This window comes from Ovis canadensis, chromosome 14 (genome assembly GCF_042477335.2).
Source record: "Ovis canadensis isolate MfBH-ARS-UI-01 breed Bighorn chromosome 14, ARS-UI_OviCan_v2, whole genome shotgun sequence".
Lineage (NCBI taxonomy): Eukaryota > Metazoa > Chordata > Mammalia > Artiodactyla > Bovidae > Ovis > Ovis canadensis.
The window spans coordinates 66,407,198-66,433,091 of NC_091258.1; the positions used below are offsets into that span (position 1 = coordinate 66,407,198).

Consider the following 25,894-nt stretch of genomic DNA (forward strand, 5'->3'; position numbering starts at 1 on the left):
CTCGCCCACAACTTGTCCTTCCCATGACGTCACAGAAATGACTTCAGGTGACCCTAATGTCTCCTGAAGACTCCCAACATACACCCTCCAGTGTTTTCCACTTACATCTAAAGTCCCCGACTGGCCACAGCATCTCCAACCCTTCCTCCCCACCCTTGATGATCCTGCAAATTTCATTGATCTCCAACGTCTCCATAAAACTCCAGCGACTTCATCTGACCCAATACTGATTAATACTAACAGCAAAAAGACCCTGATGCTGGGAAAGACTGAAAGTAGGAGGAGAAGAGGACGACAGAGGATGAGATGGTTGGATGGCATCACCAACTCAATGGACATGAGTTTGAGTAAGCTCCGGGAGTTGGTGATGGACAGGGAGGCCTGGCGTGCTGCAGTCCATGGGGTTGCAAAAAGTGAGACACGACTGAGTGATTGAACTGAACAGCTCCACATTTTCCACCAAACTCCTATATATTTCCACAACCTCACTCACTTCTCCAACACCCACCAAAATTTGATTGATCCCTGCAATACCCTCGGTGTCCCAATAATCCACTGGTAATCCAAAATCTCTTCCTGATCCCAACAGCTCCCTAACAGTCAGTGTCCCTCCCTTCCTGCTCCCATCACAGATCTTAAATGAAACTGACAATTTCACTTCAAATCCCACTCCTCTCCTGAGTCATTTTAGGGGCAGCACTGCCATTCCTTCCAGTCACCAGGCTGCAGATTTTGGTGTTTCCCTAGATTTCTGCCATTCCTCTTCACTCCCTGATTACAATCCCCAAGTCTTTTGCATTCTGTCACCTGAATTCCTCTATTCCACTCCATTCCTCTTTGCAGCCTCCGTTGAAACTCCTCTCCTGCTTGGACTCTCCCTGTATCAGCCTTGTCTCTGCTCTCCCAGACCCATGTCTCACCCTTCTATCTACACTACACTTGGGATCTAGAGAGGTCTTTCTAAAGCACAAATACGATCAGGGCCGGCCCACCGCTGTTCAAAGCCCATCCATGGCCTCCCTAGGGCTCTCAGGACAGAGTTCAACCCTAGGTAATCTGTTCCTGTCAACTTCTCTTTCCAGCCTTATCTGTTACCACTGACTCCTCACACCATGTCTCAAAAATGAGGTTTGAGCATCTACCCCAACACATCACACTCTCTCTCGCTCTTGGATCTTTTCACACCCTGTTCCCTCTGCTTGGAATGCCTTACTACTCTGTTCTTGACCGTTTATGAGCCAGAGCTCAGGAACTCTGTCAGTCCTCTGGGCTCCCCCATCTGAGCTGTCATTCCCTGAGGAAGGCATCTGTCTCTCCCGTAGAGTATCCAGCCCTGGGAGAGTAAATCTGGGGTCACTTGGTGGCTCCTGTGTCCCCCACACAGGGCTGGGCTGACCAGGGGCAGCACTTCAGGAGTTGTTTGATGGCCAGATGAATGAATAAATGAACAGATGGGAGAGACTATGCCGGGCAATGTCTGGGTTCACAGCAAAGTGCCATAGTCCTGACTCTGAGGTCCTGTCAACAGACGTGGTGAACAAATGACTGAGTGACTCACCCAAATGCCCTGGGGAAATTTTATTTAGAGCAGCTGTCTTCCTCTTCTACCCCTGTCCTCTAGGGGCAGAAAGCAAACCTACAGTGAAAAAAAAAAAAAATCAAGCTATAACTCTGTATAAGGGAAAACCTGCTGGCTACCTGCTTGAGGAAGGGGGCTAGGGGGCCTCAGTCATCCTGGTCCTCATCCTCATCCTCCTCTTCATCTTCTTCCTCTTCCTCCGCGGCCGCCAGGGCCTGCTCCTGGGCAGCCTTCAGGGCCTGCTCCTCCTCCACCGTGGGGTCGCTCATCTCTATAGTGTCCGGGCCGCTGGGGTACTCGTGCTGAATGGGGGCTGGCAGGGACGGGTTGAAGTTCTCAGGACTGTACTTGTGGCCCCAGCCGATGTAGATGTTCTCAAATTTCCTGGAGGGGCGGAGAGATGCTGGCGAGGCCTCCCTCAAAGACCCCAGCCTGGACTGTGTTAAAGGTGGGACCCAATGTAGGCACAGCATGCCTGCAGAGCTGTGGGCGGTAGAGAGCAATGTGCCCACCAGGGTTCCCTGTTCGTTTGTTCTTTCACTATTTCCTGGGCATCTTCCTACCTGCCAGACTGTGTCCAGAGCTGCAATGTCTAATAGCACACACAGCTGGCGAGCGCCTGAAATGGGGCTGGCCAGACGGAGGGACTGAATTTTGAATTTTATTTAATTTTCAGATTTCACTTGTGGTTTCTTCTTTGACCTGTTGATTGTTCAGGATTGTGCTGTTTAATTACTACATACTTGTGAATTTCCCAAATTTCCTTTTTTTAAGAGAATTTTTGCTGTTGTTGTGGACTAATTTTTTTTTAATCTTGATTTAATTTTTTATAATATTGCTTCTATTTTATGTTTTGGTTTTTTTTTTTGTCTTCAAGCCCTGTGAGATCTTAGCTTCCCGAAGGGATTGAACCTGCACCCTCTCCACTGGAAGCTCAGAGTCTTAACCACTGTGCCACCAGGGAAGTCCCTCAAATTTCCTTCTTTAATTGATTTCTAATTTTATTCCAGTGTGGTAAGAGAAGATATTTTATATGATTAATCTTTCTAAATTTATCATTTGGTCTATCCTGGGGAATGTTCCATATGCACTCGAATGTGTGTTCTGCTGTTGTTGGATAGTGTGGATTTTATTTAACGTTAATTAATCTAAATTACAAAACCAATACTTCATTTATTGGAAGACATCCAAGTATGTCTGGGACAACCTGGGCACGTGAATCTACTTTTTCAACTGTAAATGTTGTGAAATCTGAATCCAGGTCAAGTATTTCTGATAAAAATTTAGTACCTAAGGGACTTCCCTAGCAATCCAGTGGTTTAGACTCTGCATTTCCAATGCAGTGGGGTGTGGGTTTGATCTCTGGTTGGGGAACTAAGATCCCAGTGGTGTGGAAAAAATAATTCAGCACTTGAACTGAGATCTGCTGCAAGTATAACCTTCACTCCAGATTTTGAGACAGTATGAACAAAATACCAAGTAGCTCATTCACAATTGTTACATTATTGGCTTCAAGTTGTAATAAGAATTTCAGGATATTTGGAGTTGAATACATTATTAAATGAATTTTGCCTGTCTATTTTTATTTCTTGAATGTGGCTACTAGAAAGTTTAAAATGACATGTGTGGCTCATATTTTATATACATTGGCCAGCACTGGTCTAACTGTGAGAGCCTAGCAGTGAACAAATTAGACAAGAATTAGAATTGCTGGCAGAAACCAAAGCAATATTGTAAAGCAATTATCCTTAAATTAAAAACAAATCAATGTTAAAAAAAAGAATTAGAATTGCTGCCGTGGTGCCTACATTCCAGAGGGAGGAGACTAATAATCAAGGACGTAATTGGTTGGGTTCCAGCCCCACCAACTCACCTCTCCCCAGACTTTTAATGGGTGAAGCAAAAAGGAGTAAGTGCAAGAAAAGGGAAGAGACCGAGAGACAGGGAGAGAACCAGAGAGTTTGTCCTGGTGAGCAGTTTGGATTTGACCTTATTTTTCACAGCCTTGCTGTTCCCTCGAGAATCCTTTTCCTCCAAATGGCTTTGTCAGAGGCTTCAAAAATCACTGCTTCCTTGGAAACCCCTGACCTCTGCCAGCCCTGGTTCCTGGGGTCCAGGAACCAGCGCCTCACTCAGGAGGCTGCACTTGCTAGGAAGGCAGAGTCTTGGGCTTCAGCCCAGACCTGCTGCTGCTGCTGCTGCTAAGTCGCTTCAGTCGTGTCCGACTCTGTGCGACCCCAGAGACGGCAGCCCACTAGGCTCCCCCGTCCCTGGGATTCTCCAGGCAAGAACACTGGAGCAGGTTGCCATTTCCTTCTCCAATGCATGAAAGTGAAAGTGAAGTCGCTCAGTCGTGTTCAACCCTCAGTGACCCCATGGACTGCAGCCTTCCAGGCTCCTCTGTCCATGGGATTGTCCAGGCAAGAGTACTGGAGTGGGGTGCCATTGCCTTCTCCAGACCTAGGGCACCAGAAACTGTGCTTTAACCAGAGCCCCTGGTAGTCCTATCCACTTGCAGTTTAGGGAGCTCTGGTCTAGAATGTCCTCCTGGGGAGTTCCCTGGAGGCCCAGCGGTTAGGACACAGTGCTTTCACTGCCAGGACCTGATTCACTCCCCAGTCAAGGAACTAAGATCCTGCATGTCTCTCGGCCAAAATAAATGAATAAGATGATTTGAATTGTTAAAAAAAACAATAATAAAAGAAGAAGGGGAATGTCCCCTAGTTACTTCTCTCTTTCCCTCAAAGATTTCAGATCAAGGCTGCTTTTCCCAGGAATCCTTCCTTGATCCCTAGACGCGACAGTTGCGAGCTGTCATCTGTCCCTCCACTCTCTCTAGTGGTACTTCTCTCAGTTTGGAACCAGATATTTGACTGGGGTGGGGATTGGGGTGAGGGAGGGTGAGGCTCCATGTGCAGTTGACAGCTATGTCTCCTCTGCCTGCTCCCAGATTCATATCTGCTTTTTCAACAAAGTGCTTGGGGCCCAGCATACAGCTGGCAAACAGTGACATTCCAGAGTCTTTTATAAAGAACAAAGTGGGGATAGATGGATGCCTGATTGGGTGGTGGATGGGAGGGTGGATGATGGGTGGTTGGGGACATGGGCGTGGAGGATGGGTGGGTGAGAGGAGCTCCAAGTTTGGATCTTTTGCTTTCAGAGGAATGTTGGCAAATCAGGGTGTGGCCAGAAGGGCATTGGTAAAAGAAAATATGTCTCTTCCACGCTTCTGGAAGCGAAAAAGAAATTGCCAAGAATGTGGATAAATTGTGAAGATTACATGAAATCCCACCTTTCTTTGTGAATCCCAGTAGCGAACCCCGTGCAGGTTCATCACTGAGGTGGAAAAGGAAAAGCTCTGAAAAGTCATCGTGCCATCTGGTGGACAGCGCTGGTAAGTGCATGCCCCGTGAGCAGAAAAGCTGCGATGTACCTGGTGAGAGGCGGAGGGACTGTCTGGAGTGTGTAACTGAGGTGGGAGGATATGGAAGTGACTTTGGCTTGCAGATCTTTTGGAAACGACCGGTGAGGGGATCCTGGTGGGGAAGATTTCTGCCCATAGAGAGAAGATCCTTCAGATTGGAAGAACTGTCCAGGAGACTTAGGGAAGGAGTTAGCTTCTCCAGAGATGAGACTCTGTCCCTCTAAAGGCCACCCCAAAGGGGACATCTGAGTCCTCTCTGGCTTCATGCCTCATACAGCACAGAACCCTGGGCCAGGGGGGTCAGATATCCAGGTTTGAATCCTGCAGGTGCTGTGTGACCCTGAGTCAATTCCTCCCCCTTTCTGATCCTCCATTCTGTCATCCCAGAGGCTCACATCCTCTTGGTTTGGGATTTCTTGGTCTGGGATTTTAATCCTAGTGGGACTCCTCGACTCTAAGTGAAGACATCAGCCCCTAGGGGCTTCCTGAAGAGAGCCGAGCCGATCTTTGCCCACCCTGGTGGGTTGCCCCAACACGTCAGACTCTGAGGAAGTTGTAGGAGCGCCCTCTGCTGGGGAAAACTAGGAGTAGACCTACTTGCCACTGGCGTAGGCATAGGCCCCTGGCCAAAGATTGGAGCGCACGACCGCCACGGAATACTGCGGGCTGAAGGTGCAGGACAGGCGGGCGGTCCACGGTGCCATGTGCATGATTTCTGTAGGCGAGCAGAGAGCACCAGGGAGGTCAGAGACTGGGCTGCAGCCCCCCTCCCCCCCTGCAATGCACAGCCCACCGCGCTCCCCCCCGCCCTCCAAGGGAAGGCAGCGAGAAGGATGGGAGGGAGCAAAGAGGGAGGAAGCGGAAGGGCATGAAGGGAACTGTGGCAACCAACAGCTCTGGCTTCCGTGTTTGAACCCTGGCTCTGACCACTCTTTCTGCGTGGCCCGAGGAAGCCACTCCACCTCCCTGAGCCTCAGTGATCACACCCAGGCAATGGAGACACTTACCTCACCTCCTGTGCAGAGTGGCAGTGAGCCCCAAGGGCCCCTGACAGGGGAGCCGCTGTGATTCCCCTTCTAGGTTGGCCGTCAGTTTGAACCAGGGCTCAGAGGACGGAGTACTGGCTCCAGACTCATGGAAATCTGCGTTCACATCCTCACTCTGTCTGCTCACCCACTCTCAGGCTCTCCTCCTTCCTCCCTTCAGGTACCTGAGGTCCCAACCTCAGGAACTTGCTGTCCAGCCTTCCAACATCCAGCTCAAGTCCTGCCTCCTCTGGGGAGGCCGCCCTCGCTCTCGCTCCCTTTTTCCAAGCCCACGTGGGACTCGAAAGACCACGTGTCACCATCTGGGCGATTGCTGGGCCAGATACGGCTCACAAGACGGACGTGCTCCTACAACCCTATGGGCTGCCCATTTTATAGATGAGAATGTAACAGAGGCTCAGAGAGGCTCTGTGTGGGGCTGTTACCTGCGTCTTCTGAGAGCGGGGTCAGCAGCGGGGGCCCGACCTCCTGCTCCACTTCCTCTACGCCCTCATCTGCCTTCTCTTCCTCCTCCCCCAACTCCTCCTCCTCTTCTGTCTTCTGCAAAGGGTTCACCCAAGTGCAGCGGCCCTGCAGGTGGGGAGGAGGAGGTCAGCTGGTAGCCGCAGGGAACAGCCCGGGCTCTGTTCCCTGGGAGGCGGTGAAGGGTCAGGCAGGATGTTGGGGACCAGTCCTATTCCCAGGGACCCAGGTGTGGGTAAAGTTCAGGGTGAGTTGCACAGGCAGGAGGGCGGGGTGGAATGGGCCGAGACAGCTGTTGCGGTGAGACCGGAACCCCTCCTCTCTCAGCCTCTGTGGGCTCCGTTTAGGCAGCCATCCATCCATCCATTCATTGTATATTTAAGGAGCACCTACTATATACACGCAGTGCTCCTGGCGCTGGAGTTAACGTCCTTGAGAAAAAGAGACCTCCACATCTCTGCCCTTGTGGAGCTGACATTCAACAGCCCATATGATGCTCTGTTTGCTCGTCTGTGAAATGGGGGTGTCATGGGTGCCTCTCTCATTGGATTATTGTTGGGTTGAAGGAAGTACTGCAGAGTCAGTAAACGGTTGTTGAATGAATGAGTGAACCGAAGTGCAGAGCATACAGCAGGCCTCGGCTGCAGCAACTGAATGCGGATGGCCTTTATTGGTTCAGTTCAGCTCAGTCGCTCAGTCGTGTCCGACTCTCTGCGACCCCATGAACTGCCGCACGCCAGGCCTCCCTGTCCATCGCCAACTCCCGGAGTTCACTCAAACTCACGGCCATCGAGTCAGTGATGCCATCCAGCCATCTCATCCTCGGTCGTCCCCTTCTCCTCCTGCCCCCAGTCCCTCCCAGCATCAGAGTCTTTTCCAATCAGTCAACTCTTCGCATGAGGTGGCCAAAGTACTGGAGTTTCAGCTTCAGCATCATTCCTTCCAAAGAAATCCCAGGGCTGATCTCCCTCAGCATGGACTGGTTGGATCTCCTTGCAGTCCAAGGGACTCTCAACAGTCTTCTCCAACACTACAGTGCAAAAGCATCAATTCTTCGGTGCTCAGCTTTCTACACAGTCCAACTCTCACATCCATACATGACCACTGGAAAAACCATAGCCTTGACTAGACGGACCTTTGTTGGCAAAGTAATGTCTCTGCTTTTCAACATGCTATCTAGGTTGGTCATAACTTTTCTTCCAAGGAGTAAGTGTCTTTTAATTTCATGGCTGCAGTCGCCATCTGCAGTGATTTTGGAGCCCAGAAAAATAAAGTCTGACACTGTTTCCACTGTTTCCCCATCTATTTGCCATGAAGTGATGGGACCAGATGCCATGATCTTCGTTTTCTAAATGTTGAGCTTTAAGCCAACTTTTTCACTCTCCTCTTTCACTTTCATCAAGAGGCTTTTGAATTCCTCTTCACTTTCTGCCCTAAGGGTGGTATCATGTGCATATCTGAGGTTATTGACATTTCTCCCAGCAATCTTGATTCCAGCTTGTGCTTCTTCCACTCTAGTAAAGTGATGTGTGCTTCTTCACACGCTAGCAAAGTAATGCTCAAAATTCTCCAAGCCAGGCTTCAACAATACGTGAACTGTGAACTTCCAGATGTTCAAGCTGGTTTTTGAAAAGGCAGAGGAACCAGAGATCAAACTGCCAACATCTGATGGATCATGGAAAAAGCAAGAGAGTTCCAGAAAAATATCTATTTCTGCTTTATTGACTATGCCAAAGCCTTTGACTGTGTGGATCACAATAAACTGTGGAAAATGCTGAAAGAGATGGGAATACCAGACCATCTGACCTGCCTCTTGAGAAACCTATATGCAGGTCAGGAAGCAACAGTTAGAACTGGACATGGAACAACAGACTGGTTCCAAACAGGAAAAGGAGAACGTTGAGGCTGTATATTGTCACCCTGCTTATTTAACTTATATGCAGAGTACATCATGAGAAACGCTGGGCTGGAAGAAGCACAAGCTGGAATGGCCATTATAGCAATCTCAAAAGCGGTTATTCGGAATCCATAATCAATGTTTATCAAATACATGAATAAATAAAAAAGTTCCTAGCACCCAACAGGTGCTTCCTTGAATGGATAAATAAATGTATGTAAAGTTCAGACAAACTAGGCATTCAGTAAATGTAGGCCCACCACCTCTTATCCACACTTTCAAAATTTGGAAAGCTTTGAAAACCAAAAGTTTTTTCATGAGTCATTTGTCTGCAGTCCTGACTGACTGATGAGAGGCTTTTCAGTGTTGCTGCAGAAAGTGACACCTTTAAAACTGGGCTGCAGCCCCAGCGCCTCCTTGATGTGTTACGTAATATATGGTATGTGTACTGTCATCTTTTTGTGTATGTTTAAAGTACTCTTATTTTCATAAATACTTTTTGCTTTATTTGCCATGTCACTTGTCTTGTCAGATCTTAGTTCCCTGACCAGGGATCAAACCCTGGCCCCCAGAAGCCTGGAGTCAGCAAGAATACTGGGAGTGGGTTGCCATTTCCTCCTCCAGAGGATCTTCCCCACGCAGGGATCAAACCCAGGTCTCCTGCATTGCAGGCAGATTCTTTACCGCTGAGTGACGGAGGAAAGCCCCTCCTAAGCACTGGACCACCAGGGAATTCCAATATCACCATTTTCAAATCTGAAAAATTCGGGATTCCAAGAGGCATCTGGTTCCAAAGGGTTCTGACTGGGGACTGTCAACCAGTATCTGTTGAATGAATGAATGGATGGATGCACGGAGGACTATTACCGGGCACAGATGCCTCGCTGCCATCAGGTGCTCGGTATAGCTAGTTCTGGAATCACACCCGGTTCTACACCCCCGACCCGCCACCCCCGGGGCCTGGGCGGCTGGAGTCCCGCCCTCACCTGCGGCAGGATGTGCTGCGTGTGGTGCACCCAGTTGGCCATGGAATCCACCAGCTCGAGGACCGGGATGCCCTCAAAATCGGGGTTCTCCTCATAGGAGTCACGCCCGGCTCCACCTTCCTCCTCTTCGTCGCCTTCCTCCTCACCAAACTGGTAGAAGCCGAGGGGACTGATGTGCGTGGCGGCCGAGATGCGGGCGATCTGGGCCCGCAGGTAGTTGGCCTCGTTGCCCGGGAAGGGCGGGTAGCTGATGACCGGCGCGTCCAGGTAACCCGTGAAGAACTTCCTGATTTTGCGGGCCTGCACGATCTGGATCGGCGTGACTTGGGGCAGCCGCATCCATGGCCGGCCCGGCTCGTTGCACACGAAATACAGGTACCTATTGGTGCCGGTTCGGCTGTCTTCCTTGGGGATGACGGGCGGGGGTTTCCACGTGGGCTTGGGGACGATGTCCGTGGCCTTGTCCTCGTCCTCGTCGCCCTCCTCCTCGCCGTGCGCCTCCATCCCCTCGCCGCCCTCCGTCATCTCCTCCACCTCCTCCTCCTCCGCCTCCTCTTCGCCCTCCCGGAACTCCACCTCCGCCACCAGGTAGCTGCGTCTGAGCCCCAGGACCTTGCCCCAGAAGCGGCAGGTGTGGACGGGCTGCTGCTCCACCAGCTGCTTCAGGGCCATGAAGATGCGGAAACTCTCGTCGGAGCTCAGGCCCACACCGGCCTGCTCGAAGTAGAAGGCCTTCTCCATGATGTTTGGCACCGGGGTCTCAGCCTGCAGCGGGGTGGGGCAGGGGGCGGAAGGCAGAGGGAACCAGGTTGAAGCCCTGCTCCCCATGCTGACTCTCCTAGAGTCCAGAGACAAACTACTGGGTAACCCAGTTGCTCAAGCAACCATTTCTGGCCGCTGATGTAGGGGTATGTGTGCCAAGGAATGATGATGCTTGCTTAAATTGTACCTGCGCGAGTGCTCAGTTGCTCGGTTGTGTCTGATTCTTTGGCAACCTCCATGGACTGGAGCCCACCAGTCTCCTCTGTCCATGGGATTCTCCAGGCAAAATACTGGAGTGGGGTTGACATTTCCTCCTCCAGGTGATCTTTCCAGGCCAGGGATCCAACCTGCATTTCCTGCATTGGCAGGCAGATTCTTTACCACTGAGCCACCTGGGAAGCCCTTAAATTGTATAGCTGATGTAAAAGATTTGGGGACAAATGTATTGCGTTTTTTTCTTAAAGTGCATTTCCATATGCATAATGCATAATCCATATTCCAAACGCATAGTGCATTTCCATTTTCTTCAAAGCTCCATTTGTGAGCTAAGTGTTATTAATAAAAGGAACAAGTCCTGTATTTTCTTTCTATGAATGCTAGACTGGTTCCTTATTCACAAATATTAGAAGTCCCGCTCCACAGGCGGACTGTATATTCCCACCCCCACCCCTGCGCATTCATGTCACTTGCTCTGACCACTTGAAATGGGAGTGAAAGGGACACAGGTCACACCCAGGCAGGAGCTGTAAGAACCTGTGTGGGGTTTGCTATGCCTTGACTTTCCTGCTCTGCAACTGTGGGAGCCTGAGTCACGGCGGCATCTCCATCACCATTCATCTCAAGCGGCTGCTGAGCCGAGCCTCCCAGCCCAGCCTGGATGGGTAGGAAGCGTGAGTGAGAAATAAACTGCGTGATGTTAAGCCGCTGGGCCTGTCGCGCTGTTTGTTACCTCAGCTCGACGCAGCACACCCTGACTAATACTCTATAGGAGGAACACCATGATTTTGAAAGTGATTCCGGCAGTTTCCCGCAACTAAAACACAGGCCAAAAGCTTCTTTGCCTAATCGACGTTTACACCAGCAACTCAGTGGGACAGAGTCAAAACTGAATCCCCAGACTCACTGTGCTGCTGGCAGGGAAGCTAAGCGAATGAGCAAACGAAACCCTCTCTGGAGTGTGTGCCTGGCCCATGAGCCAGTGGCCATCACCTCTTTCCGGGAGTGTCTTCCACCCACTTGGCAGTGGAGTGGCCTCACCAACCATGATCAAATTATGTCACCCTGCCCTCTGGTCACTGTTGATTGGGGCAAGTGAGGACAAAATGGCAGCTCAGGCTCTCCTTCTCACCCTCTGCAATTTGAAACTGGGTGGAGAGAAAGTACAGCTGGTGCCCCCTGCTCAGAGATTACTTCTGTGGGTTGGCTGGGTTTGAACCCAGGTTGGTCTGGCTTCAGAGGCCATAGTCTTAGCCCCTACTCTTTTAACTCCTCTATTAACTGTGGAAGCTTCCTTTTTCTTTCTCCCAGTTTCCAGGAAGATCCTATCTATAATCTGAGGGGAAAGATTTCCTACTGGTAACTGGATGGAATTAAAAAAATTAGGAGCAGAGGGGAATCTCCAAATGCCAGCTTGGCCTGGGGTCCAGCTACATTCCTGCCCTTGGGTTCGTTGGGTTCAGTCCACTGAATTAGGACCATCCTCAACCCCCTTCTCCATTGCTTACTTTCTCCAGGCTGGAGAAGTGGAGAAGTTCCACAGTCACTTTCCCAGCCTCCCTTGCATCCAAGGATGGTCATGTGACCCAATCTGGCCAATAAGATGCAAGCAGAGATTTTCTGAGGGGCTCCTGATTGACTGATTGATTCACTGGACCGCACTGCCCAGCTTGTGGGATATTAGTTTCCCAACCAGAGATTGAAGCAGCACCCTCAGCAGTGAAAGGGCCAAGTCCTAACCACTAGACTGCTGGGGAATTTCCTTGCTCCCTGTATTTTTTTAAAAAGGGGGTCAGTGGGTGGGAGGGAATTTCTTGGTGGCCCAGTAGTTAGGACTCAACCCTTTCACTGTGTGGCCTGGGTTCAGTCCCTGGTCAGGGAACGAATATCCCACAAGCTGCATGGCTCAACCGAAAAAAAAAAAGGGGGTACATACTGAGAAGAGCTCCCCACTCCCCTTTCAGGGCACTGGTGTGGAAATGTGATGTCTGAGGCTGAGGTAGTCATTGTTCAAACATAAAGTGATAAACTCAAGGTACCAAGTATCAACATGATGATAGCAGAATGGAAGGGAGGGAAGTGCCGGGACTCCCCATGATCTCACAGAAATGCTGCCCCAACTGTACCCACTCTCAGCAAGTGAAGTAACGAAACGTTCTGCTGGACTGCTTGGGCCAAGTCCCTGCAGCCCAAAGTGAGCTTTCGTGGTTTGGATGGAGTAAGGGTGAGGGACGAGGGGGAGAGAGGGGAGACGATAGCCCTCAGCATCCCTTCGCTGGGGAGCCACCTTGCCAGCCGTAGACTGCTTGCACCTGACTGTTAGGTGTGAGAAAAACTATCTTGTCTAAGCCACTCATCTTCATTTCTGTGACATCTATTTCCTGTCTTAAAGTCAGTTCTGTTGACAAACAAGTACAAGAAAAATACTAAAGTTTCTTTAAAACTATAAATGTGAGACTAGTGAGGAACTTTTCAAAACAGAGGTGCAGTGATGGGGAGCCAAATCTGCTTTGTAGCGATTGTACACAACAAGCAGGAGAGTCCCAGAACAGAAAACCATCGCAGAGCAAGGCACAGAGCAGGGGCTCCAGGAACAGACCGGAGTCCACACAGCTGTAAACCAACGGCAGGGGTGGCATCTTCAAAGCGGGGCAAGGACAGTTTTTACATAAATGCTATTGAGGAGCATAAAAGAAACAGAAATTCTTTCCATTTGAAATAGAAAATGACAGGAATGAGAGCCCCTCATACAGAAAAATAAATACAAAATGCTGAATAACAAATTCGATTTTCTTCCTAGAATCATGCACAGGCCACAGATACCCACAATAATTTTGCCCTTTTACAAGCCTCATATTAGGAATCAGCAAACTAAAATGGACTGGAATGGGTGAATTTAACTCAGATGACCATTATATCTACTACTGTGGGCAGGAATCCCTTACAAGAAATGGAGTAGCCATCATGGTCAACAGAAGAGTCCGAAATGCAGTACTTGGATGCAATCTCAGAAACGACAGAATGATCTCTGTTCGTTTCCAAGGCAAACCGTTCAATATCACAGTAATCCAAGTCTATGCCCCAACCAGTAACGCTGAAGAAGCTGAATGGTTCTATGAAGACCTACAAGAACTTTTAGAACTAACACCCAAAAAAGATGTCCTTTTCATTATAGGGGACTGGAATGCAAAAGTAGGAAGTCAAGAAACACCTGGAGTAACAGGCAAATTTGGCCTTGGAATGCGGACTGAAGCAGGGCAAAGACTAATAGATTTTGCCAAAAGAACGCACTGGTCATAGCAAACACCCTCTTCCAACAACCCAAGAGAAGACTCTACACATGGACATCACCAAATGGTCAACACCGAAATTAGATTGATTATATTCTTTGCAGCCAAAGATGGAGAAGCTCTATACAGTCAGCAAAAACAAGACTGGGAGCTGACTGTGGCTCAGATCATGAACTCCTCATTGCCGAATTCAGACTTAAATTGAAGAAAGTAGGGAAAACCACTAGACCATTCAGGTATGACCTAAATCAAATCCCTTATGATTATACAGTGGAAGTGAGAAATAGATTTAAGGGACTAGATCTGATAGACAGAGTGCCTGATGAACTATGGAATGAGGTTCGTGACATTGTACAGGAGACAGGGATCAAGACCATCCCCATGGAAAAGAAATGCAAAAAAGCAAAATGGCTGTCTGGCGAGGCCTTACAAATAGCTGTGAAAAGAAGAGATGCGAAAAGCAAAGGAGAAAAGGAAAGATATAAGCATCTGAACGCAGAGTTCCAAATAATAGCAAGGAGAAATAAGAAGGCCTTCCTCAGTGATCAATGCAAAGAAATAGAAGAAAGCAATAGAATGGGAAAGACTAGAGATCTCTTCAAGAAAATTAGAGATACCAAGGGAACATTTCATGCAAAGATGGGCTCGATAAAAGACAGAAATGGTATGGACCTAACAGAAGCAGAAGATATTAAGAACAGGTGGCAAGAATACACAGAGAACTGTACAAAAAAGATCTTCATGACCAAGATAATCACGATGGTATGGTCACTCACCTAGAGCCAGACATCCTGGAATGTGAAGTCAAGCGGGCCTTAGAAAGCATCACTACGAACAAAGGTAGTGGAGGTGATGGAATTCCAGTTGAGCTATTTCAAATCCTGAAAGATGATGCTGTGAAAGTGCTGCACTCAATATGCCAGCAAATTTGGAAAACTCAGCAGTCACCACAGGCCTGGAAAAGGTCAGTTTTCATTCCAATCCCAAAGAAAAGCAACGACAAAGAATGCTCAAACTACCACACAATTGCACTCATCTTATATGTTAGTAAAGTAATGCTCAAAATTCTCCAAGCCAGGCTTCAGCAATACGTGAACCGTGAACTTCCAGATGTTCAAGCTGGTTTTTGAAAAGGCAGAGGAACCAGAGATCAAATTGCCAACATCTGATGGATCATGGAAAAAGCAAGGGAGTCCCAGAAAAACATCTATTTCTGCTTTATTGACTATGCCAAAGCCTTTGACTGTGTGGATCACAATAAACTGTGGAAATTTCTGAAAGAGATGGGAATACCAGACCAACTGACCTGCCTCTTGAGAAACCCATATGCAGGTCAGGAAGCAACAGTTAGAATTGGACATGGAACAACAGACTGGTTCCAAATAGGAAAAGGAGAACGTCAAGGCTGTATATTGTCACCCTGCTTATTCAACTTATATGCAGAGAACATCATGAGAAACACTGGGCTGGAAGAAGCACAAGCTGGAATCAAGATTGCCAGGAGAAATATCAATAACCTCAGATATGCAGATGACACCACCCTGATGGCAGAAAGTGAAGAGGAACTCAAAAGCCTCTTGATGAAAGTGAAAGAGGAGAGCGAAAAAGTTGGCTTAAAGCTCAACATTCAGAAAACGAAGATCATGGCATCTGGTCCCATCACTTCATGGGAAATATATGGGGAAACAGTGTCAGACTTTATTTTTGGGGGCTCCAAAATCACTGCAGATGGTGACTGCAGCCATGAAATTAAAAGACACTTACTCCTTGGAAGAAAAGTTATGACCAACCTAGATAGCATTTTGAAAAGCAGAGACATTACTTTGCCAACAAACGTTGGTCTAGTCAAGGCTATGGTTTTTCCAGTAGTCATGTATGGATGTGAGAGTTGGACTGTGGACTGTGAAGAAAGCTGAGCACCGAAGAATTGATGCTTTTGCACTGTAGTGTTGGAGAAGACTGTTGAGAATCCCTTGGACTGCAAGGAGATCCAACCAGTCCATTCTAAAGGAGATCAGTCCTGGGTGTTCTTTGGAAGGACTGATGCTAAAGCTGAAACTCCAATACTTTGGCCACCTCATGCGAAGAGTTGCCTCATTGGAAAAGACTCTGATGCTGGGAGGGATTAGGGGCAGGAGGAGAAGGGGACGACAGAGGATGAGATGGCTGGATGGCATCACCGACTTGATGGACGTGAGTTTGAATGAACTCCGGGAGATGGTGATGGACAGGGAGGCCTGGCGTGCTGTGATTCATGGGGTCACAAAGAGTCGGACACGACTGAGTGGACACGACTGAGCGACTGAACTGGAAAAAACCCCGCCTCCAAGTTCTAAGGTCTGGGGCCTCTGGTGACTTGGCTTCGAAAAGGGCAGAGCCTCCCTCAGGATTATATTTCAGGGGGCGGAGCCGGGGGTGGAGCCTCCAAAGGCAAAGCGCTCTAAGGAGGCGGGGCTATCATCAGGACTGGTGATAGATGTGGGTGCGATCTGGAAGAGTTGGGGAGGAAAGGTACAGTTTTCTGCAGTTTCTCCTTAGAGACTTCGAGACTGCTGATCTAAACTTTAAAACCGTATTTTCAGGTAAAACTGTTCGTGTCTAAGACTTGGATTCCCACGTGCGCTCTGCTCACCCAAGGGCTCATTCCTTGGTCAGATGGTCGTTCCCGGTTCTCTCAGCATCTCACCCCATTGTGGCCAGAATCCTAGAATTTCAGAAGCATGAGACGTGAGCACAGACCAACAGCATCTGCAAAGATGGCCGAGATGATAGCCCAGGCTTTGGAGGACACAGCCCTGCCTTCTTCGTCCTGGCTTTTCTAGTTTTGAGCCCTCTAAGTCCTTCCTCCATGAACAGGAATAATAAATGGCACTTGCCTTAAGGTTGCTTCAGGGATGACCTGAGCCTACACTCCTAAGCCTAGGAGATGTCAGAATTATCATAAACAGAGTTCTCAACAAATGTTTCTTTATCTTTCTTTCTTTTTGGCTGTACCACAGGGCTTGTGGGATCTTAGTTCCCTGACCAGGAAAGGAACTTGTGCCCCCTGCATTGGAAGAGTAGGGTCTTAACCACTGGACCACAAGGGAAGACCCCCCAAAATGTTTCTTAAACGAGCGAAAGAACATTTCAGCCAAATTTTAAGCCACCATCCAATGCTGTATCCAATGCAGCAGATACCATTCAATGCAGGAGACGCAGGTTCAATCCAAGGGTTGGGAAGAGCCCCTGGAGAAGGAAATGGCAACCCACTCCAGTACTCTTGCTGGGAAAGTACCATGGACAGAGGGGCCCGGCGGGCTACAGTCCATAGGGTCACAAAGAGTCAGACACGACTGAGCAACTGAACACAATGCTGGAAAGAAAATCATGGAATTAAATATTCCGAGGATAGTAGAATGTTCATGAGTCTTGGGTGGAAGACTTGTTAGGAGGTCTCAATTTGCAAAAGAGGAAACTGAGTCCAGGGGATAGAAGGCACATTTAGTGTTGAAAAACTCCAGAAGGTAGCAGGCTTCACAGAAAATATCCACGAAACAGTTATTCTGCAGAAAGGAGGAAAGGATGGCAGGAGAAACCAGCCTCTACCTCCATGTGGTGCTGGAGTCAGGTTTCTACAACTTCCCCTCTGCTTCAAACCCTCTGGTGGTGCCCCAGTGGCCTCGGGAGAAAGCCCAAACCCCTTAGCCTGGCGTTCAAGGCCCTCAGTGACGGTCCCGCCACTCCGGCTCTTTCTGCTGCTCGGGCCTCCGCACTGGCTCACTCACCGTCTCCTCCTCCATCTCCTGCTCGCCCTCGCCGCTGCCGCTCCGGCTGAACAGTGCCTTTTGCCTCTCGGCCATCTCGTAGGTGGGCTGCATCTCTGGGTCGTCCCGAAGCGTATCCAACTTGGGGTGGAACCATTCCCACTGAGTGGTGCGGTTCAGCGACTCCAGGAGGAACAAGGGGTCTTCCGGCCTCTGGTTCAGAATCTTGGTCAGCAGGTTCACCAGGTGTTCATACCTGCCTCGGGGAGAGGGGCGTAGGAGGTGGGGGACACTGATCACCCAGCTTGCTGAGCTCGCTGTTGTGTACCTGGCCGTGTCCCCGGCACTGGGGACATCATAGATAAGAGAAAAGGTCCCTGCCCTGATGGACCTGACAGTCTGGCGATAGAGACAGATATTAACCAAATGGGCAAAATACACAAAATATACACAAGTGTGTAGTTATAGGGAGGTAAGCAAAGTCGGGAATGGGGACTGGGAATGCCAGGGATAGGGGATGGTTTGCAGTTTTAAATAGGGAGGCCAGGGAGAGCCTCACTGAGGTGACTTTTAAGCTGAGAGCTGAATGATCTTATTCAGTGAGAGGTGGGGTACTGTGCAAACATTAGAAGGAAGAGTGTTTCAGTTGGAGGGAACAGCATACGCATAGGTCCTGAGACATTTCATGAGTCTAACATAATCTTGATATCAGAACTCAGGGAAAGTAGGAGAAAGGGAAAGTCCATGCCAATCTCATGTAGAACTGTACATGCTGAAATCCTAAGCAAGTGGTGCCTGGCATTCTTAAAAGGATATTATTATTGCTGTTTAGTTGCTCAGTTCTGTCTGAATCTTTGCAACCCTATGGAAAGCCTGTAGGGCACCAGGCTTCTCTGTCCATGGGATTACCTACTCAAGAGTACTGTGGGATTATTCAAATAGTTCTGGAAGTCCTAGCTACAGCAATCAGAGAAGAAAAAGAAACAAAAATAATCCACGTTGGAAAAGAAGATGTAAAGCTCTCCCTGTTTGCAGATGACAAGATACTGTACATAGAAAACCCTAAAGATAGTATCAGAAAATTACTAGAGCTAATCAGTGAATTTAGCAAAGTTGCAGGATACAAAATCAATACACAGAAATCACTTGCATTCCTATATACTAACAATGAAAAATCAGAAAGAGAAATTAAGGAATCAATCCCATTCACCATTGCAACAAAAAGAATTAAATATCTAGGAATAAATTTGCCTAAGGAGACAAAAGAACTGTACACAGAAAATAATAAGACACTAATAAAGAAAGGCAATGCCAAAGAATGCTCAAACTACTGCACAAATGTACTCATCTCACACGCTAGTAAAGTAATGCTCAAAATTCTCCAAGCCAGGCTTTAGCAATACGTGAACCGTGAACTTCCAGATGTTCAAGCTGGTTTTTGAAAAGGCAGAGGAACCAGAGAGCAAATTGCCAACATCTGATGGATCATGGGAAAAGCAAGAGAGTTCCAGAAGAACATCTATTTCTGCTTTATTGACTATGCCAAAGCCCTTGACTGTGTGGATCACAAAAAACTGTGGAAAATGCTGAAAGAGATGGGAATACCAGACCACCTGACCTGCCTCTTGAGAAACCCATATGCAGGTCAGGAAGCAACAGTTAGAATTGGACATGGAACAACAGACTGGTTCCAAATAGGAAAAGGAGTACGTCAAGGCTGTCTATCGTCACCCTGCTTATTTAACTTCTATGCAGAGTACATCATGAGAAACGCTGGGCTGGAAGAAGCACAAGCTGGAATCAAAATTGCCGGGACAAATATTAATAACCTCAGATATGCAGATGACACCACCCTGATGGCAGAAAGTGAAGAGGAACTAAAAAGACTTTTGATGAAAGTGAAAGAAGAGAGTGAAATGGCATCTGGTCCCATCACTTCATGGCAAATAGATGGAGAGACAGTGGAAACAGTGTCAGACTTTATTTTTGGGGGCTCCAAACTCACTGCAGATGGTGACTGCAGCCATGAAATTAAAAGACACTTACTCCTTGAAAGAAAAGTTATGACCAAACTAGACAGCACATTAAAAGCACAGACATTACTTTGCCAACAAAGGTCCATCTAGTCAAGGCTATGGTTTTTCCAATAGTTATGTATGGGTGTGAGAGTTGGACTATAAAGAAAGCTGAGTGCCAAAGAATTGATGCTTTTGAACTGTGGTGTTGGAGAAGACTCTTGAGAGTCCCTTGGACTGCAAGGAGATCCAACCAGTCCATCCTAAAGGAGATCAGTCCTGAATATTCATTGGAAGGACTGATGTTGAAGCTGAAACTCCAATACTTTGGCCACATGATGCAAAGAAGTGATTCATTGGAAAAGACCCTGATGCTGGGAAAGATTGAAGGTGGGAGTAGAAGGGGACAACAGAGGATGAGGTGATTGAATGGCATTGCTGACACAATGAACATGAGTTTGAGTAAACCCTGGGAGTTGGTGATGGACAGGGAGGCCTGGTATGCTGCAGCCCATGGGGTCACAAAGAGTCAGACATGACTGAGTGACTGAATTGAGCTGAACTGAATGACAGAAATCAAAGATGACATAAACAGAGGGACAGATATTCCATGTTTCTGGGTAGGAAGAATCAATATTGTAAAAATGACTGTACTACCAAATGCAGTCTACAGATTCAATGCAATCCCTGTCAAATTACCAAAGGCATTTTTCATAGAACTAGAACAAAAAATTTCACAATTCATATGGAAACACAAAAGACCCCGGATAGCCAAAGCAGTCCTGAGAAAGAAGAATGGAGCTGGAGGAATCAGCCTTCCTGACTTCAGATTATACTACAAAGCTACAATCATCAAGAGAGTATGGCACTGGCACAAAAACAGAAACATAGACCAATCAAACAAGACAGAAAGCCCAGAAATAAACCCAGGCACCTATGGGTACCTTATTTATACAAAGGAGGCAAGAATATACAATTGGGCAAAGGCAGCTTCTTCAATAAATGGTGCTGGGAAAACTGGACAGCTGCATGTAAAAGGAAGAAATTAGATCACTTCCTAACACTACACAGAAAGATAAACTCAAAACTGATTAAAGACCTAAATTTAAGATCAGAAACTATAAAACTCTTAGAGGAAAACATAGGCAGAACACTCGATGACATAAATCAAAGCAAGATCCTCTAGGACCCACCTCCTACAGTAATGGAAATAAAAACAAAAGTAAACAAATGGGACCTGGTTAAACTTAAAAATTTTTGCACAACAAAGGAAACTATAAGCAAGGTGAAAAGACAGCCCTCAGAATGGGAGAAAATAATAGCAAATGAAACAACTGACAAAGGATTAATTTCCAAAATATACAAGCAGTTCATACAACTCAATGCCAGAAAAACAAACAGCCCAATCAAAAACTGGGGGAAAGACTTAAACAGACATTGCTCCAAAGAAGACATACAGATGGCTAACAAACACATGAAAATATGCTCAATATTGTTCATTAGTAGAGAAATGCAAATCAAAACTACAATGAGATATCATCTCATACTGGTCAGAATGGCCGTCAACAAAAAGTCTACAAACGATTAATGCTGGAGCAGATGTGGGGAAAAGGGAACACTCTTGCACTGTTGGTGGGAATGTAAATTTATATAGCCACTAAGACGGTATGGAGATTCCTTAAAAAACTAGGAATAAAACCCCATATGACCCATCAATTCCACTCCTAGGCATATACCCTTAGGAAACTAAAATTGAAAAAGACACATGTATCCCATTGTTCATTGCTGCACTATTTACAATAGCTAGAACATGGAAGCAACCTAGGTTTCTATCAACAGATGAATGGATAAAGAAATTGTGGTACATATACATAATGTTCCACCTGGTTTTAGAAAAGGCAGAGGAACCAGAGATCAAACTGCCAACATCTGATGGATCATGGAAAAAGCAAGAGAGTTCCAGAAAAACATCTAATTCTGCTTTATTGACTATGCCAAAGCCTTTGACTGTGTGGATCACAATAATCTGTGGAAAATGCTGAAAGAGATGAGAATACCAGACCACCTGACCTGCCTCTTGAGAAACCCATATGCAGGTCAGGAAGCAACAGTTAGAACTGGACATGGAAAAACAGACTGGTTCCAAATAGGAAAAGGAGTATGTCAAGGCTGTATATTGTCACCCTGCTTATTTCACTTCTATGCAGAATACATCATGAGAAACACTGGGCTGGAAGAAGCACAAGCTGGAATCAAGATTGCCGGGAGAAATATCAATACCCTCAGATATGCAGATGACACCACCCTGATGGCAGACAGTGAAGATGAACTCAAAAGCCTCTTGATGAAAGTGAAAGAGGAGAGGGAAAAAGTTGGCTTAAAGCTCAACATTCAGAAAACGAAGATCATGGCATCTGGTCCCATCACTTCATGGCAAATAGAGCGAGAAACAGTGGAAACAGTGTCAGACTTTATTTTGGGGGGCTCCAAAATCACTGCAGATGGTGACTGCAGCCATGAAATTAAAAGACGCTTACTCCTTGGAAGGAAAGCTATGACCAACCAAGACAGCATATTGAAAAGCAGAGATATTACTTTGCCAACAAAGGTCTGTCTAGTCAAGGCTATGGTTTTTCCAGTAGTCATGTATGGATGTGAGAGTTGGACTGTGAAGAAAGCTGAGCGCTGAAGAATTGATGCTTTTGAACTGTGGTGTTGGAGAAGACTCTTGAGAGTCCCTTGGACTGCAAGGAGTTCCAACCAGTCCATTCTGAAGAATTAATTCATCACATTAACATGTTAAAAGAGATTATGTGAGATCACCTCAATAGGTGCAGAGAAACTAACATTCAATATCCACTCATGATGTTTAGAAACCTAGGATACTAGGAATAGAATAATATTCTACAATCTCATAAAGAGGAGATGTGTGTAAGCTGCAGCACACACCAAATGTAATGCTGAAAGACTGAATAATTTCCCTATGAGATTGGAAAGGAAGAAGCCTTCTTTTACCACTTCTATAAAATGCACTGGAGATCCCAGTCAATGAAATATGACATGAAAAAGAAAAGAAGCAAAACTACCATGGTTTGCAGATGACATGATTGAGAATGGAGTGTAAAGACCTTGAGCTGAGGGTGTGCCTGGCAGGTTGGAGGAATATTGAGGTCATTGTATCTGGAGCAGAGTGAGGAAGAGGGGTTGAGGTAGGAAAGGAGGCTGGAGTGTTAACAGAACCAGCATGACTTCCACTCCCCTGAGTCAGGCACTATGCTGGGCCCTTGAATGCAATGTTGAATTCTCACCACATACACCTGAGAGAAAATTATGATCCTTACTCTCTGGAAGAGGAAACTGAAGCTTAGAAAAGTTGAGGTCATGAGGTCACCCAGGGGTAGCACAGCCAGGATTGAAAACCAAGTTGGCCTAATTTCTGAGCTACCTGGTGGCTCCGATGGTAAACAGTCTGTCTGCAGTGCGGGAGACCCAAGTTCAATCCCTGGGTTGGGAAGATCCCCTGAAGAAGGAAATGGCAACCCACTGCAGTATTCTTGCCTGGAAAATCCCATGGAGAGAGGAGCCTGGGGGGGCTACAGTCCTTAGAGTCACAAACAGTCAGACATGACTGAGCAACTCCACTTCCACTTTCACTTGGCCTAATTTCAAATCCTGTATGTCTAAGCCTCTTCAATGTGCAACCATTTGGCAGCAGTGCTTGGTGTGGTTGAGAGCCATCATTGACTTGGGAAAGGCAAGAAGGAGAGAGAGCTTTTCAATAGGGGACTTGAGGGAGCTCACAGGTAACCTACTGGTTAGAATTCAGGCTTTCATTGCTATGGCCCAGGCTCAATCCCCAGTCAGGGGGACTGATATTCTGCAATCCATGTGGCATGACCAAAAAAAAAAAAGAAAAACAAAAGACCCATTAAGGGACCTTGAAACTCCCAAGGGCTGGGTGCTGTTGGGGAAGAGCTGCGGGTTATTTATTTATTTTGAGGTTAATTTTGACTAGATTCTAGGATCTGAGGTAGGAGCTGACTAGAGATGATGTTTGGAGAGGGAGGAGGGGTTGAATTACATAGGACCTTGAAGGCTGTTATGAGAAGCAGGAACCTTCTTCTGAAGGCACTGGTGAGCCATGGCAGGCTCTGAGCATGGGAGGAATGGGGGTCAGCTTTGTGCTTGAGCAAGACCTGCTACTCCTCCCAACTCTTTTCTCATTCTCCTGCTTCCTCCCTTGGTTCCAGTTAGACCAGTCTCCTTGCTGTTCCTCAAACACAGCAAGCTCCCAAGCCTTTAAGCTCACTGCGTCCTCAGTTCAGCTCAGTTCCGTCGCTCAGTCGTGTCCGACTCTTTGCGACCCCGTGAATCGCAGCACGCCAGGCCTCCCTGTCCATCACTGACTCCTGGCGATCACTCTGTGTCCTATGTCTGGACAATTCTTCCTCCAGTTTACCCATATGGTGCTCTCCCTCACCTCTTTCAGATTCCTGATCAAATGTAACTTCCTCAGAGAGGACTTCCCTGACCTCGTACGATTTAACATCCACTCCCATCCCCCTTACTCTGCCCTATCGCTCAGCTTAGCTGTTATCACCTTATATTTATTGTCCATTCTCCCACTAGAGTGTCAGCTTCATGAGGATGTGATGTGGGCCTATGACTGAGTCTACATGGCCTTGGCAAATGCCTTTCTCAGGCAGGAAATGTTAGTGGATAACAGGGCCTCAGGAGCCAAATCATTTGTGCTGAAATCCTGGATCTACCATAGCTAAGCCGTGTTATTTTGGACATGGGACCTAACTTCTCTGTATCTCAGTTTCCCTCCCTGTGGCTCAGACAGTAAAGAATCCTCCTGCAATGCGGGAGACCTGGGTTCAATCCCTGGGTTAGGAAGATACCCTGGAGAAGGGAATGGCTGCTGCTGCTGTTGCTAAGTCGCTTCAGTCGTGTCCAACTCTGTGTGACCCCATAGACGGCAGCCCACCAGGATCCCCCGTCCCTGGGATTCTTCGGGCAAGAACACTGGAGTGGGTTGCCATTTCCTTCTCCAATGCATGAAAGTGAAAAGTGAAAGTGAAGTCGCTCAGTCGTGTCTGACTCTTCACGACCCCATGGACTGCAGCCTACCAGGCTCCGCCGCCCATGAAATTTTCCAGGCGAGAGTACTGGAGTGGGATGCCATTGCCTTCTCTGGAAGGGAATGGCTAGCTACTCCAATATTCTTGCCTAGAGAATTCCATAGACAGAGGAGCCTGGCAAGCTACAATCCATGGGGTCATAAAGTCTCCGACTGGACTGAGTGACTTTCACTTTTCTTTCAAAATTGGAACAGATGTGCTAAGCTCAGCCAGGAGAACCAGCTGTTAACCTGTGAATTGCTGGCGCAGTCTGGTAAGTAAATGCTAACTAGTGTTGTTATTTATTCCCTGACTCCCAGTCTGAGTTAGATGCCCCCAGAGGGGTCGCTGGTTCTCAGTGAAGAGCAATCTCGTCTAGACGAGGAGGTGGGGCCCTGGCTGAGGTGTCTCCCTGCCTGGTCCCTCCCTCGCCCCACTCCCAGGGCCCTCTCTCACAGGCTGAGGTCGCTGTTGATGCTGGTCTGCAGCAGGTAAGCCTTGGCGTTCTGCACGGCCAGCTCGCGAGGTTCTGGCTCGGGCAACTCCATATTGAAGGACATGAAGCCCAGCTCAGAGGGCGAGAACTGAAGAGTGGGGTCATCCCTCATGTAGGGCCCATGCTGGGTGCCCAGGCTGAACGGCAGGTCTTCTCTCTGGTACATGGTGAACTGGCCCGGGAGGTCTGCTGCGGGCCCCTGGTAGGCGGACTCCAGTTGCTGGAATAGGCTGCCTTCACTCTGCTGTACCTGCTGCAGCATTAGGCTGCCGTTCTGGCTGGCCTGGAGCCCGCCCTCGCTCAGGTAAGCTTGGGGCTGCACCTCTGCGGGAAAGCCCGGGTTCACGAAAGGGTCCTCGGCCTGGAAAACCAGGTTCTCGTTTGGGGTCAGGCTGGCCCTCTGTGGCCAGCCACGGAGGTTGCTCCGGTTCGACGGCGCCTCCTGACTGCCGCGCGGGATCTGGGGGCCAAGGGGTATCTGCTGCAGCTCCTCGGGGACCAGGGGTGAGACCTGAGGCCTGCTGAGTTCCCGACTGTGCCGCTCAGAGACCTGCGAGCTCCTACGGCTGGAGGTCGGCTGAGAAGGGGGCTCAGGGTCAGGTGGAGGGTCCCCCATAGTTCAAAGGGATCGCAGACTTCCAGGAAGAAGGCTTGCAGATAGGCAGGCCGGATCAGTCGCCCGTGTTGTGTGCACCCAGCAGCCGCTGGGCTAGCTGCGCCGGTTGCTAGGGACGGAGGGGGCGGGCCGTTACCAGGACAGGGCGCGGGGATGCGCGGCCAAGCAGCTGCTTTTCGCGCAGGCGCAGCCCCATGCCAGAGGGGTTTGCAGTCTTCCCTGGCGGGTTGGAGGGC

At 48.1% G+C, this 25,894-nt stretch overlaps 1 protein-coding gene across 1 annotated transcript; it reads right to left on the bottom strand.

Annotated features, from left to right (window-relative positions):
• Positions 1 to 1,563: 1,563 nt before the first annotated feature.
• RSPH6A (radial spoke head 6 homolog A) lies at positions 1,564 to 25,740 on the bottom strand. Its single transcript, XM_069549222.1, has 6 exons — positions 25,003 to 25,740; positions 17,430 to 17,664; positions 9,395 to 10,159; positions 6,475 to 6,619; positions 5,601 to 5,718; positions 1,564 to 1,963 (listed from the first exon to the last, which is right to left on the bottom strand). Exons 1-6 carry the CDS (start codon positions 25,656 to 25,658, stop codon positions 1,726 to 1,728), a joined length of 2,157 nt encoding a protein of 718 aa, XP_069405323.1. The 5' UTR covers positions 25,659 to 25,740; the 3' UTR covers positions 1,564 to 1,725.
• Between the last annotated feature and the right edge of the window lie 154 nt (positions 25,741 to 25,894).